Source organism: Mus caroli, unplaced genomic scaffold, assembly GCF_978045245.1.
Source record: "Mus caroli unplaced genomic scaffold, Mus_caroli_1 scaffold_1, whole genome shotgun sequence".
Classification (NCBI taxonomy): Eukaryota; Metazoa; Chordata; class Mammalia; order Rodentia; family Muridae; genus Mus; species Mus caroli.
This window is the reverse complement of record NW_028227256.1, coordinates 135,836,530-135,849,855: the sequence shown is the minus strand read 5'-3', so window position 1 is coordinate 135,849,855 and position 13,326 is coordinate 135,836,530. Positions and strand designations below refer to the sequence as shown.

The following is a 13,326-nucleotide window of genomic DNA, read 5'->3' as shown; positions in this document are numbered from 1 at the left end:
CCAAAAAAGTCTAGAAATGTTCAAAAACCAGAAGAAAGCAAAGTGATTTGTCTCCTGCCTGCGTGGCTATGAGCATCCTATCTCATTCATCTAGGCAACAGCTACTTACTCCCTAATGGCCACAACTGAGTGGAGACAGTAATAGCAACCCCTTTGAAGGCAGTGCTTTGTCTTAAATCCCCAGGGAATACTATCAGGGTTGCAAGCTGACCTACAGGTGCTTCTGATTTTTTCTCTAATCTCCTCTACCTTCTACCTCCCATCCTCTGCTCTCTCGCTCTCCCTCTCCCTCTCCCTGTCCCTCTCCCTCTCCCTGTCCCTGTCCCTCTCCCTGTCCCTGTCCCTCTCCCTCTCCCTCTCCCTCTCCCTCTCCCTCCCCCTCTCCTTCTCTCTCCCTCTCCCTCCCCCTCCCCCTCCCCCTCCCCTCCCCTCCCCTCCCCTCCCCCTCCCTCTCCCCCTCTCTCTCTCTACAGGCCTACAGGTGCTTCTGATTTTTTCTCTAATCTCCTCTACCTTCTACCTCCCATCCTCTGCTCTCTTGCTCTCCCTCTCCCTGTCCCTCTCCCTCTCCCTGTCCCTCTCCTTCTCCCTCTCCCTCCCCCCCTCTCTCTTTCTAGCTCTCTCGCTCTCCCTCTCCCTCCCCTCCCCTCCCCCTCCCCCTCCCCCTCCCACTTCCCTCCTCTATCATGGAGGTCACACCAGTGAGACACAGGTCCAGACCTGCCAAGCTCTTGCTTGAAGATCATTAGTCAGTGGCTCCTCTGTGACCACAGGACAAACACAGACTTTGGGTGGCATTTGGATGGCTTGAGAGACGATTTATCTCCTTGTAATTTTATAATCTCATCTGTCTGACATATAACTGTATGTGCAATCTTTGCTCTCCCTGGAGTCCCCTCAATTCCAAAGACTTTTTAAGTCCCCCTTTTAAATTTCAATCCAAGTTGTTTCATTTAAATGAAACTCCTTACTTACAATAGTTGAATACTCCCTCATCCTTCAAAGAACAACTATATAAGTAGGCTACACTTAATATCCATGACACTCATAAATACACATTTGCAATGTACTGTAATCATATGTACATATGAGTGAATGTGGTTCTTTTCTCCTACCCTCAAAAATGAAGATTTGGATTCAGCTTTGATACATTTGTATTTTTATATCCTAGCTTATAGATGCCTCTATAACTGTGATATACTGATGAGTGTGTGAAAGCTAGTAAACCACATAGGAGCATGGTAACATCTGAGTAACCAGATCAAGGTAACAGCATGGGGGCATATGGTGTTACTGTGTGGTATTAGTTGTATGATTATTGAACCAAACTCTCAAGGAACAATAGCAACAATAAAAATGATTAAAGGCAGTAAGGGTATTAAATTGCCCAGCATGTTAAAACAATGTTTTCATAGGTAACATTCTGTTGTTTTGGTAATGAGACAAGCATCATACAGATAAATAACTAAATGAAAAGTGAGAAGGCAAAACAGCTTATTCTTGCTTTTATGCTGCCAGAAAGAGTACTCTGAACACATCATTTAAACAATCCACACAGTGCTGCCTCTCTCCTTAATATTTCTATGCATATTCCTATAACCTATTGCTAAGCCAAAAAGGCTGCTGCTTTTCTAAAGAGACAAAGCACATGGCAGCGGACGTTAAATGAACCTCTGCGTACTTGGAAAGTCTCATTGCTTTCCCAAACATCAGTTGTTACATCACATCCCAATCAAAATGATGACCCAGAAGCTGACTTTGAAAGTAGCCCATCAGTCTTCCTTCTCTAGGATGTGCTCTTCAAGAGACAGCTAATTTAATCTTTCTCCCAAAGACTTTAAAGCAATCACATTGTTGGTTCAACATCATGCGCTTGAACGAGGAAGGGGGAAAATCATGACTGTCACAGTCCAATAAATTTAGGATGGTTTTGCACATATATGGCTCCATCTTTTTTTCTTTAAATGAAGGATGTTAGTCGTCGAGACAATAGCACTGAGTCAATACAATAAATATTTCACACACGTTTTCTCACAACAGACCTAGGCAGGGCACCATTTGCGCATGACTTGTGAATCAGAAAAGTCTGAAACTCCTTGGTCTTGTTATACTGCTGAAAGGTACCAACTCAATTTCCTTGGTACCCATCTCAAAGTACCAAGGTCCTAGCAGGAACCTTTGCTCTAGAACTCACATCCCTTCAATCCTTACAGCTGGCTGATGACAGGCTCCTGAGCATTTTCACCGCTGTTGGCTCCGGAACTTTGGCCCTGTTCTTCATCCTCTTGCTTGCTGCGGTTGCTTCTCTTATTGCCTCCAACAAAAGGGCGACTCAAGGAACCTACAGCCCCAGCGGTCAGGAGAAGGCTGGCCCTCGAGTGGAAATGTGGATCAGGATGCCTCCCCCGGCACTGGAAAGGCTCATCTAGGAGCCTGCTGCTCTTCTCAGAACAGAGAAGAACATGATGAGTACCGGGTCGTGACCGAGTGAAGATGGCTTTACATCACTAGAGATACATACAGCTGGGACTGTGGGAAGGACCTTCCTGTGGGTTCACTGAGTAGTTATGTCATCCATTCACAGAAGAGTGTCCCTCTGTCTGCCTGTCAGCCTCAGAATTAGCAAAACATCTAGCAGACAGAGAACACAGTATTTCAGAAGAACTCCAGAGGCTGCCCCTTAAACTCTTTACTGGGTGATCCACATAAAGTGCTTAGTAGCCAAGTGCCATTAATTATACAGAACCAGGAAGAAAAATTAGAATACAACTTTCACTTTTTATTTTGTAGGGAAGGTTTTATGTTTTAGTTTGTTGTTGTTGTTGTTGTTGTGACGGTGACTCATTACATAGACCAAGCTGGCCTCAAAATCACATGGACCTTCAGGATTACATGTGTCCGACCATGTTCATCTTATTTTTGAATCTTCTATCATATGGTAAAAGATTCCAGTGGGACCTGAGGAGTGACAAGCTAGGTAAAGTAAGGGCTGTGTAAGTGTCAGAACTGGTGTTTGTGTCCTCATTATCCACATAAGTGCCAAGTGAGTGTGGCCCCTGCCTGTCATCCTAGGCCTCAGGAGATATCACTGCTCACTGGAGCAAGCCGGTTAAACTGTTAGGGCAGGTAAGTTCTGACTTCAAGTGAGAGACCCTGACTCAATATGAAAGGCAATTGTGAGTCAAGATGACCCTGTATGTTAACCTCTTGCCTATACATGCATATACACACATTTACATGTGTGCCCAAACATGAGGACACATACACACACACACACACACACACACACACACGTCTAATTGTGTGTAGGGATAACAGTACACTTTCCTCCTTCGATTGCAGATTTAGAGAAAGCCATGAGAAGCGTGTATGGTTTAAACCATGACCCAAGCATAACAAATAAAGTTGAAATAGAGCTGTTCTCCTGTTCAAGCTTGTCTTTATTGTTGTGCATTCTGTAAGCTGGTTGCTTGGTTGGCTGGTGGATGGCTTCTGTTTGTTTGCTTGTTGTTTTTTTGTTTGTCTGGGGTATTACATGTAAGAAAAATAACTGGTAAGAACAATCAAAGAACTGTGTTATGAATTAAATCTTTTGTTTAAGTCATTTAGAGTCATTATTCTTTATGTAGATTTGCTTCCAGTCAGGACATTTCCTAGACAGAATTTAAGACAGTAAGAAAATGATTTGTCAAGACTGAAAGAGGCTCTTTACTTTCAGGGACTTTTGATAATGCCCAACAGAGATGGCATTGAAAGAGGAGCTCATAGCAAGATGGACATTTGTGCATCCTCAAGGAGAAAATATTATACCTTCTGTTTGTATATTGTCTATTCTGTGATGGCTGTATCTTACATATGTTTTGATGCATGTAACACTAGTATCATATGAAATAAATAAAATGGATATATATGACACAAGATAAAAATTGAAATGACATAAACTTTAAATCTAAAAGAAGAAATCTATCCTTCCCAAGTATTATCAGTGCAGTCACCGAGCTTTTTTTTGTTTTTTGTTTTTGTATTAGTCATTTTTTCATAATACAGGAAGTCCTATAACTTCAAATATGGTATCATAGGATCAATTCTTGGATTCTCTCCCCTGAGCTATTGCTTCCTTTAAAACCTCCCATTCTTCAGCTTCTGCTGTCAGCTACCTATGGAAGAGTTTTCCTGCTTCCTGTCTTTCTTTCTTCCTCCTCACCCTCAGAGTCTTGCTTCCCCTTCCCATTGCCGGACACTTGATGCCTTCAAACACAGCAACAGTCTGACCTCTGGCTTCCCTGAGTTTTCAGATTAGAATTGGAAACAACTATCATGGAACACTTGGGATCTTGGCCTTCCTCTTGCCTCTCTCCTCAGCCTTGCAGACCCTTTTCTGCTTTGCCCCAGTCAGCCCCAACTCTCCTTTGTTTGCTCCCTCCCCCACAGCATCTTCTCTCTCTCTCTCTCTCTCTCTCTCTCTCTCTCTCCTCTCATTAGATTGTAGTTGATTGGGGAAATACTTTTTGTTTTATGGGGTTTGTTGTCACAGCAACATGCATCATCTTGAAGAGATTTAACTCAGTGAAAGTGTGACCAGTGTTTTCTGAATACATGGACAGGTGACAGTGTCAATGCCCTTAAGTTTGTAGTGCCAGGAGCAAAGTCCAAGTGAACTCAAGATGTCTGTCTTCTAGCTTAGTGATCTCTCTCCAGATACCTGCCTTCTAGCTCTATAGCTGACCCAGGGTCCTAACCTCTGACTTCCCCTCAATATTCAAGGCTGAGTTAAGCATAAAAGTTCCAGAAGACAGATGTCTGGGGATGTCTACATGAGAAGTAGGACAACAGATACATTTATTTTTGCATCTCACTAGGGCTATAACTTCTTAATAGAGGGTTCATGAGGAAAAGACAAAAGGATTTATTACTTAAAAAAATCAAGTTTCTCAATTTTTAAAAATACAGGATATAAATTGGCCTGATTGGTATTAGCACCAGTAGGGAAAAATAGAGCTAACTCCAAAGGTAATGAAATACATTTAGGAAAGATGTTAAATAACCCAGTTTTTAACTTTCCGTTAGAATAGCTTAATGTCAACAGTTCAGTGCCTACATACACACACACACACACACACACACACACACACACACGAACACATGCAAATGGCCATAAATTATGAATGATTCCATATTGAAAATGTCCCAATACATAACACAGTGATTTCTCACAAGCTGCCCTAGCTCACCAAATATTTGCATCTGACACAAGCAAGATAGTTAAAATACTCAATGCTGGCAGAGCTGATGAATTAGTCTTATAAGCATTTGCCCCAAATGGTCTTTTAGAAGGCAGACCTCACCTTAAACCCAGAAGTCCAACACTAACATCGAAAGTGGTGTGCCCTTCAGCTCACATTGCCTCTTTTTTTTTTAATTAGATTTTTTTGAATTTACATTTCATTTTTTTAAATTGGCATTTCATTTTTTTTATTTACATTTATCCCCTTTCCTGGTTTTGCCTTTGAAACTCCCCTATTCCCCTCCCCCCTCCCCCTGCTCACCAACCCACCCACTCCTGCTTCCTGGTCTCTTTTGCAATTCATAATTAGGATGGTAGGTTCCATTCACTCATCTCCCGCTGGCCCTGAGGGGTGGAGCCTGTCATCCTCCTGTGAATTTACACTGGGTCTGCGATCTGTTCTACTGCTCTAGCCAACAGAATACCTGGGCATGATGCTGTGGTCCTGAACCACCTTCAGGTCAGGCACCAGAGCCTTGCAGCTTGTTCCAAAGACTGCCTTGTGGCAAAGAAGTCTGGAGAGAGAGAGAAAGAAAAAGGGGGTGGGGGTGAGGGTGGGGGAAGGGATTGGAGCCATGCTGGTTAAGCTTGCTGCCTGCTGTGTTAAGTCAGAAACTAAACCAGTCATTACAGATTCCTAAGAAGCAGCCATTGTTTAAAGCAACATCTTAAAGGTTCCAGGGGTGTGTTGTGCCTGTAATAGATAACTGAGACACAATCACTCCTATCAGTGAAGCAACTAAGACATATGTAAGTGCTTCTGTGATCGATTTGTTTTGAGTAGTCTGTATTTATTTGCATAGCGACAACAGTTAGTATATTACTAAAGTACCTCATAATTATGCTCAATTTCCCTCTGAGTGGTGAATTCCCTCTCAGGTCCAGGTGATGCCAAGGGTCACAGAGGCTCCAGTACCGCTATGTGCAGGCATTTGCTTTATGGTATAAAGAGAACACTACCAGCCTACTTCCTGTCCAGAGGAACTATGGCCCTGGGACAGCCCATGTGAAAGACACATCTGGTGCGTGTTTACAAGGAGTGACAGAAAAGCTCCTGCCAGCAGCCTCTCATGTGGCTTCTATAATCACCATGAGGACAAAGGGCATCCGGAAATGACAAGTGACTGTCATTTAAATCAGCTGTCAAGCTTGCCCCTACTAAACTCTTAACATGACTACTGTTCAGCCAGCCCTCTTTCCTATTAAATAGAGAGGGAAATGGTCCCAGAGGCTAACTCTGTTCAGTCACTGTTATCATTAGAATTAGTATCAGGTGCAGTAATTGAAGAACAACAGTGGTGGTACACAGGGACAAAACTGGAAGGCATCACCATTGTGAGAAGGATTTTGAGGATAGGAAGAGATCCTGGCTGATGTCGCTGTGATGCTAGTGTGGTGCCAGGCCTGTGTTAACAAACAGGTTGTGTCTCATCTAAGCAGGAAACGACATTGAAAAGAAGACCTCGAGCTTTATTTTGGACAGTTTAGGGGTTTAAGACACAGGTTTCAGTTGATAATTGGTCCTACCCAGGTGAATTGGACGAACCTGTAAAATGAGAACCATGTCTCCATTGCACAGATACACTGCAATGATTATAACTGAAATGTGCCTAACTACAGTAAGCACTCAAGGTACATTGAGTACCCGCTGTCACTGTGGCTAAGGATACTGAACACTTCAAAATACATTTATTCGCCATTTCTGTTTCTTTTTCAGGGAAACTTCAAGTCAGTTCATACTGTATTTGTTTGCTGTGGCATTTTGGTGTTTAATTTTTGTAGTTTTTAAATATATTCTAGATATTAATACCTGTCTGAAATGTACTTGCTAGATTTTCCTATTCTGTAGGCTATTTGTGCACTCTGCTGACAGTTTCCTTTGCTGTACAGAAGCCTTTTAATTTTGTGTGAATCTCATTTGTCCACTCTTGGAGTTATTTCTTGAGCTATTGGCATCATTTTCAGAAGAGTCTTGTCTATCCCTATGCTTTGAACTGTTTCCCAGAGGACAGTCGGTTTGGCTGTTGTATAGGTGTGATGCTGCTGTGGCTGACAGTGACTATTGGGACTTCTAGAATTTCTAAGGGCATCAACGAAAAATATTGATTCATCTATCCTACTTTCTTGATCTTCCTCATATTTATTCCAGTTCTGACTGGATTTGTACTCTGTAGTGTTTGACTCAAGCAATGAAATTCTCAACTCTGAAGTGAATATGACTTCTAATTTCAACCTATTTCCAGTAAAAGTGAATTTTTTCAGTGCTTTGAATTTTATTGAACAGTGATGACAAAGAATGCATGTTTTTAATTTTAGCCCATTCTTCTGTGATTTGATACCCAGGCTGGAACATTTTATGTGGTTCCAGAAGCTTGGGAACAACACCTGTCAAATGTACTTGGCAGGGCTTGCCTGAGGCGAGCTGCTTTAGGAAACAGACACGGGGACTCTCCTTATGTTGGGCAGCAGCCTCCCTTCAAAAATTGCCTCCCAGTCTGTATCTTCCATCGCTAAATGAAAATGTCTTGTTGTTGTTCATGGTTTGCCACTTGAAGCTCCTTGCTCAAAATGATTGAAATAATGCAGACCCTAAATAGAAACATTCATGTGGGGGTTAGGAGTCTCCAAAAACATTTTCCAGACCTCCATTTCAACCCGGCCCTCTGGGTCACATATTTGCATACAACATAGCTCCATTCACTCTGCTGCCTGCTCACTGGCCACTGGAGAGTGTCCAGGTTAGCTTTTCTACAGCAGAGCTAATGGATAATGTCCAGCATTTGAATTATTGATGGATGTTTTGTCTTTTAAAAAAAGAAGCCACAAGTTATATTAACCCCATTATCAAGAACATTTTTGTGTGGATCATATACCTACAGAGCATAAAACCATGTGTATGCTTTAATTATTTATTTCTATTGTCACTACTTTTTTTTTTATTTTACTGGGTTTTCTAAGGCTAAATTTTTATGCAAGTATATAATACTGTTTAGGCATGTCCCCTCATACCCTGTACCTTCACTTTCTTTTCTGGTCCTCTCTCTGTCTTTTTATAAGTCTTCTTGGTCTCCCTGGACAGGCTCACTTCTACTTTCATACCATCTGTATATGAAATCTAGGAGCTGTAAGTGACATAAAACACATAACATTTGTCTTTTTGAGACTGACATAATTCATTTAACATGGTTCTCTCCAATCGTATTCATTTTCTTGCAAATATCAAAAACATTCCTCCTCTTTATAGCTGAAAAAATGCATCCTATGCACAAGCCACACTTTCTTCATTGATTCCTCTGCAGATAGGTTGGTTCCATAATTTAGCTAGTGTGACTAGTTCTGCAATATATATTGATATTCAATAAGTATCTCTGTGGAATGTTGACTGGAGTCTTTGGAGTAAACATCTAATAAAGTGCGTGGGGCTGTATGGGAGGGCTCTTTGGTAAGGAACCTCTATGGTGGTTTCCACTCTGACTGACTAGTTTGTATTCCACTTTCAGAATAAAGAGGCTCTCTTCTGCCTACATCATTACCAGCATTTGTTGCTATTTTTCTTGATGATTGCCATTCTGACTGATGTAAGATGGCGTTCCAATGTAGCATAGACTTACGTTTCTCTGATAGTTAATAACATTTATCATTTTTCACGTGTTTAATGCCCATTTGTAGTTCATATTTTGAGAACTGTTTCATTAACTCATTGACTGATTGGGCTGTTTGGTTTGTTATTTGTCCCTCTGTCAGAATTCTTTAAAAGGAAATGTCTCTACATTCAAATGTTGAGGATACATCTAAAACCACGAGGAGTAGGTTTAATTTGAAATTTTTAATAAAAAATATGCAGCTTAGTCTAACTTAACTTTAATTAAGGGATTTGACCTTAATGAATGATTTTTAGGTTTTATATATATATATATATATATATATATATATATATATATATATAGAGAGAGAGAGAGAGAGAGAGAGAGAGAGAGAGATCAATGTCTCCCCATGTGAAGCCAGGCTCCATTTTTCCTAAAAGTATTTGACATATTTTTCCAAATTCATTGATAGTTACTCCTGTGAAAGAGAATAATGGAAAACTGTCTTGGTTGGTGATTAGAATAATGTATAAGTTTTAATTCAGTGTCCTTCCACTGACAAACACTCATTGAATAAATCTTAAATAATAGGATTTAAGTGTCTCAAATAGAACAGAGAGAGAGAAGGATAGGATAGGATAGAAGGGACAGGATAGTTCCCTGTGAACTCGTTGGCTAAAGAGACCCCTGGGTCACAGAAAATAATACAGATAATTGATACAGCTGTTGGTTGTCCAATAGGATGAGTTGGTAAGGCTTTATTAGTGAAGACACTACATGGCTCCGTTCCAGAACACAGAAAAATCATACTAAAGCTGAGATGAGGGCTGCCAACCTACTGGTTCAGTCTCAGGAGTGCCAGAAGGCGTTCTGTAGGCTGCTGGAGGGGAACTGGTATCTCGCTAGTCTTACTTAGCTGTGGACACAGTACTGACTGGTCAGGTAATATAAACCCACTGAGGAGATAACTATTCTCTAAAAATTTGGATCTTACACAGGAAGAAAATTGTAATCTGGAACTGTAAATTAGTAAAAACAAACAAACAAACAAACAAAAACTCATGACTTTGGAGATCTTAGATTCTGGTGGGGAAGCTGTTATTAATATTTTAACAAATGAACATGATGTGATGGTCAAATTCTAAATAATGATAGTGCTATTGTAAATTTTGGTAGGAGAACTTTTTTTTTTTAATACAGTGGTCAAGGGTGACTGCTGAGTTACATAAGTGGTCAGTGGACAGAAAATAAATGAGCATTGAATGATCAGACATAAGTGGGCTATCTGTAACACTCCAAGGTTCTGGAAATATCACAGAAGTGTCAGGAAGCACCCAAGAGCAAGACAATGGGGGTCAATGGGGGATGGGAATGTCCAGGGAAAGCATGGTGATAGGATTCATGAAGTCCTTGCAGCTGTCATTATCGGTCTAAGATCTCCACAAACTTGAGCCTGTTGACACCCTGTCATGAAAGAGGAAGCTTGGGGGGTCCCACTCCTTTCTGTGAATTTATAAGCAGCTAATGGTAAATGAGGGGGGAGAGGCATTTTCTTTGGTGGTGTAGCCACTGGTAAGGTAAATATTGTCGTACAAACAAACTGTTACCTATGTCACCATAAAAAGCACTAATGAAACTCATTGGATCTCAAAAAGACATAACAGTATAAGGGGGCTAGTTGGGAAGAGAAATAGAATGAAGAAGAGAATCAGAAAAACAGGAAACAGGAGAAGGCAACAGGATAAATGTGAATGAAATATGCTATGTACACATGTGACAGTCCACAGTGAAACAATTATTATGTGTGCTTAACATATAATAACATTTTAAAATGAATCAGAGACCTTCTTATAGAAGGGAAACATGAAGAAAATTCCATTAATAATCAAATATTGTCCCCCTTCCTAGTTTCCTCTCCTCAAGTCCCCAATCCCAACTCCCTCCCCTTTGCCTCTAAAGTGTTCCTCCACCTGCCCACATTGGGTCACTCCCCAGAAAGAATGGAAGCCCTGTCTCACTCTGACTTCTCATTTGGTGATGGAAGTTCTTTCCCTACACAGTATAATGTGCTGCTATGCACTACTCTTGACAGTCGACTAAGCCCCCACACTGTGAGCAAATTAAAATTTTCACTTTTTATAGAAAACTGGCTGTCTCTGGTATTTCATTATAGTAATGAAAAAGCTAATTAATGCAGGTCTTAAAGTCGACTTCTTTATCCCCAAACTCAAGTATTTGTGATAATGAAATATTTAAAGCAATAATTGATGAGAGTACATAGGCACAAGTATGAACTTTCTAAAAAACTATATTTGATATCTGTGAAATTTAATCCAACGAGGTTATAATTTATGTGATAAGGGCTTTCTTTATAAAGTTTGTTTCCAAAGTGGAGCAATGACAAGGTGTCAAGTTAGAAATTTAAAGCTTAACAGGTGACCAGGTGGGATTAATGTACTTATCATGGAGCTGAGTTCATTCTATTTTTCCTTTTTAAAAATGGGCTCTCGCTATGTATTCCTGGCTGGCCTAGAACTTTGGCTTCACCCTCAGAGATCCTCTTATCTCTGCCTTTCGAGTGCTGGGATTAAAGTAGTGCAATACCACGCCCAGCTAAGTTGGTGGGCCAAGATGAGAAAAACCTTATAAAAGGCTTGTCTGAGCCTTGTATCCCCCAAGGGCTCATATCTCCTGGCATGATAATTTCTGCTTGCATTCTTACCATTTAAATGCCATCAGCCATGAATCTTCACCAAAACCATATTCTCTAACTCACAAATTAAATAAACCTCTTTCCTCTATATATTGCCTATTTCTGTGAATTTTCTGATAGCAAATATAAAATGGTCTAATAAACTGGTATCAATGAATAAGACAGTTGCAACTATGATGAAAATGTGAAATCAGCTTTGGAGCAGGGTAAAGAGGCATCCTACAAACTACAACGGAGGCCGTGTAAGCACTTCTTGCTTAACCCCTTCATCACACTCACCTGACCTCAGATCCTCTTTGGCCCACAAGCCTTTCCCACTGACAGGCAAAGATGGGAGAGATTCCAGAAGAGTTCTCTACATGTTGCTAATGGGCACAATTCTAGACACACCATGACCTTGCTGCCCCAGGAGTCCCAATGTGAATAAGTACTCATTGCTCTAACTGGTCCCTTACACAGTAGGTGAATGAATGATGAAAGGTAAGTAAAATCTATGTCCTTTCTGTGTTTCCTGGATGGGGGTTAAGTGTCTCAGCTAATTCTCTCTTATTTTAATATGGTCACCATTTGACATATATACAGAATCGTGTCCTAAATTTTTCTTATTATTTGTGCTCCAGAGTATTCTGTTTTAAATTTTTATTTCTATTTATTAAAATATTTTTATATAATATAATCTGATCATTCCCTTTCCCTAAGTCCTCCCAATCTTCCTACCCATCAAACTCTGAACCACAGTAAAAATAAACACATACACACACATATAAAACCCATAAAAGCACAAAATAAGAAACCGTGAGATACAAGCAAAAGACCAGTGATGCAAAAACTGCTTCAACAAAGTAATAGAAGATAAAAAGTCTACAAAAACACCATTAAATTTGTTTTGTGTTAGCCATATGCTGCTGGGCCTGAGGCCTGGGGCCTACCCTTAAGTATGGTTTATATACATAGACTACATTGGAAAAAAGGTGATTTTGCTTTGTAAGCAGACATTAATTTGAGATAGCTTCTTTGCGAAGGTTGGGAGCCAGTGTCCAGTTCCCCCTCTCATTACAAGGACCCCTATCCAGCTTGAGCCTGTGTATGACTGCTAGTCTCTGAGAGTTCATATTTGTATCAGTCTAGAAAACACTGTTTCAATAGTGTTATCTATCTCCTCTAGCTCATACATACCTTTTTTCCTTCTGTTCTACATAGTTCCCTGAACCCCGAGGGGAGGGGGTAATGAAGACACCCTATTTAGGACAGAATGATCTGAAGTCTGTCATCTCTCCACATTGTCCAGTTGTAGGTCTCTATGTTGATTCTCATCTACTGCATGAGGAAGCTTCTCTGATCATGGCTGAGCAGGTGAGACACAGATCTACAGGCATAGTAGGAAGTCCCTAGGAGTCACTTTACTGCTATATCCCTTTAGCAGAACAATAGTATGTGGCTGTCCCCATGGGCCATGTTCTATCTAGTCTCAGGTTCTTGGTCACCTTCAAAGTGTCAGCAAACACTCCTAGCTAGCAGCCTTTGGACATCTCCCCTAATTTCTATAACTCTCATGTTCTATATATCAGATTGCTGAAGCTGAGTCAGCTGTGGGGCTTTGGTGGTCTAGGAAAAATTTCCCAAGTCACTCCTTTAACAACAACATATAGCTTCTACGATGCCCAGACCTTGGAGACTTAAAACAATACCTGCTATAGACAGGATTCAAAATGTACATTTAAAAGCAGAGATCCAGTCATTTGTTG

The 13,326-nt window shown here is 40.7% G+C and overlaps 1 protein-coding gene across 1 annotated transcript in view; it reads left to right on the top strand.

Annotated features, from left to right (window-relative positions):
- The window catches only part of Crb1 (crumbs cell polarity complex component 1), a 204,113-nt gene extending 201,684 nt beyond the window's left edge, over positions 1-2,429 (top strand). The window contains exon 12 of the mRNA XM_021170879.2: positions 2,214-2,429. Within this exon, the coding sequence (XP_021026538.1) occupies positions 2,214-2,429 (216 nt within the window). The remainder of the gene's footprint in view (positions 1-2,213) is intronic.
- The last annotated feature ends 10,897 nt before the right edge of the window (positions 2,430-13,326 follow it).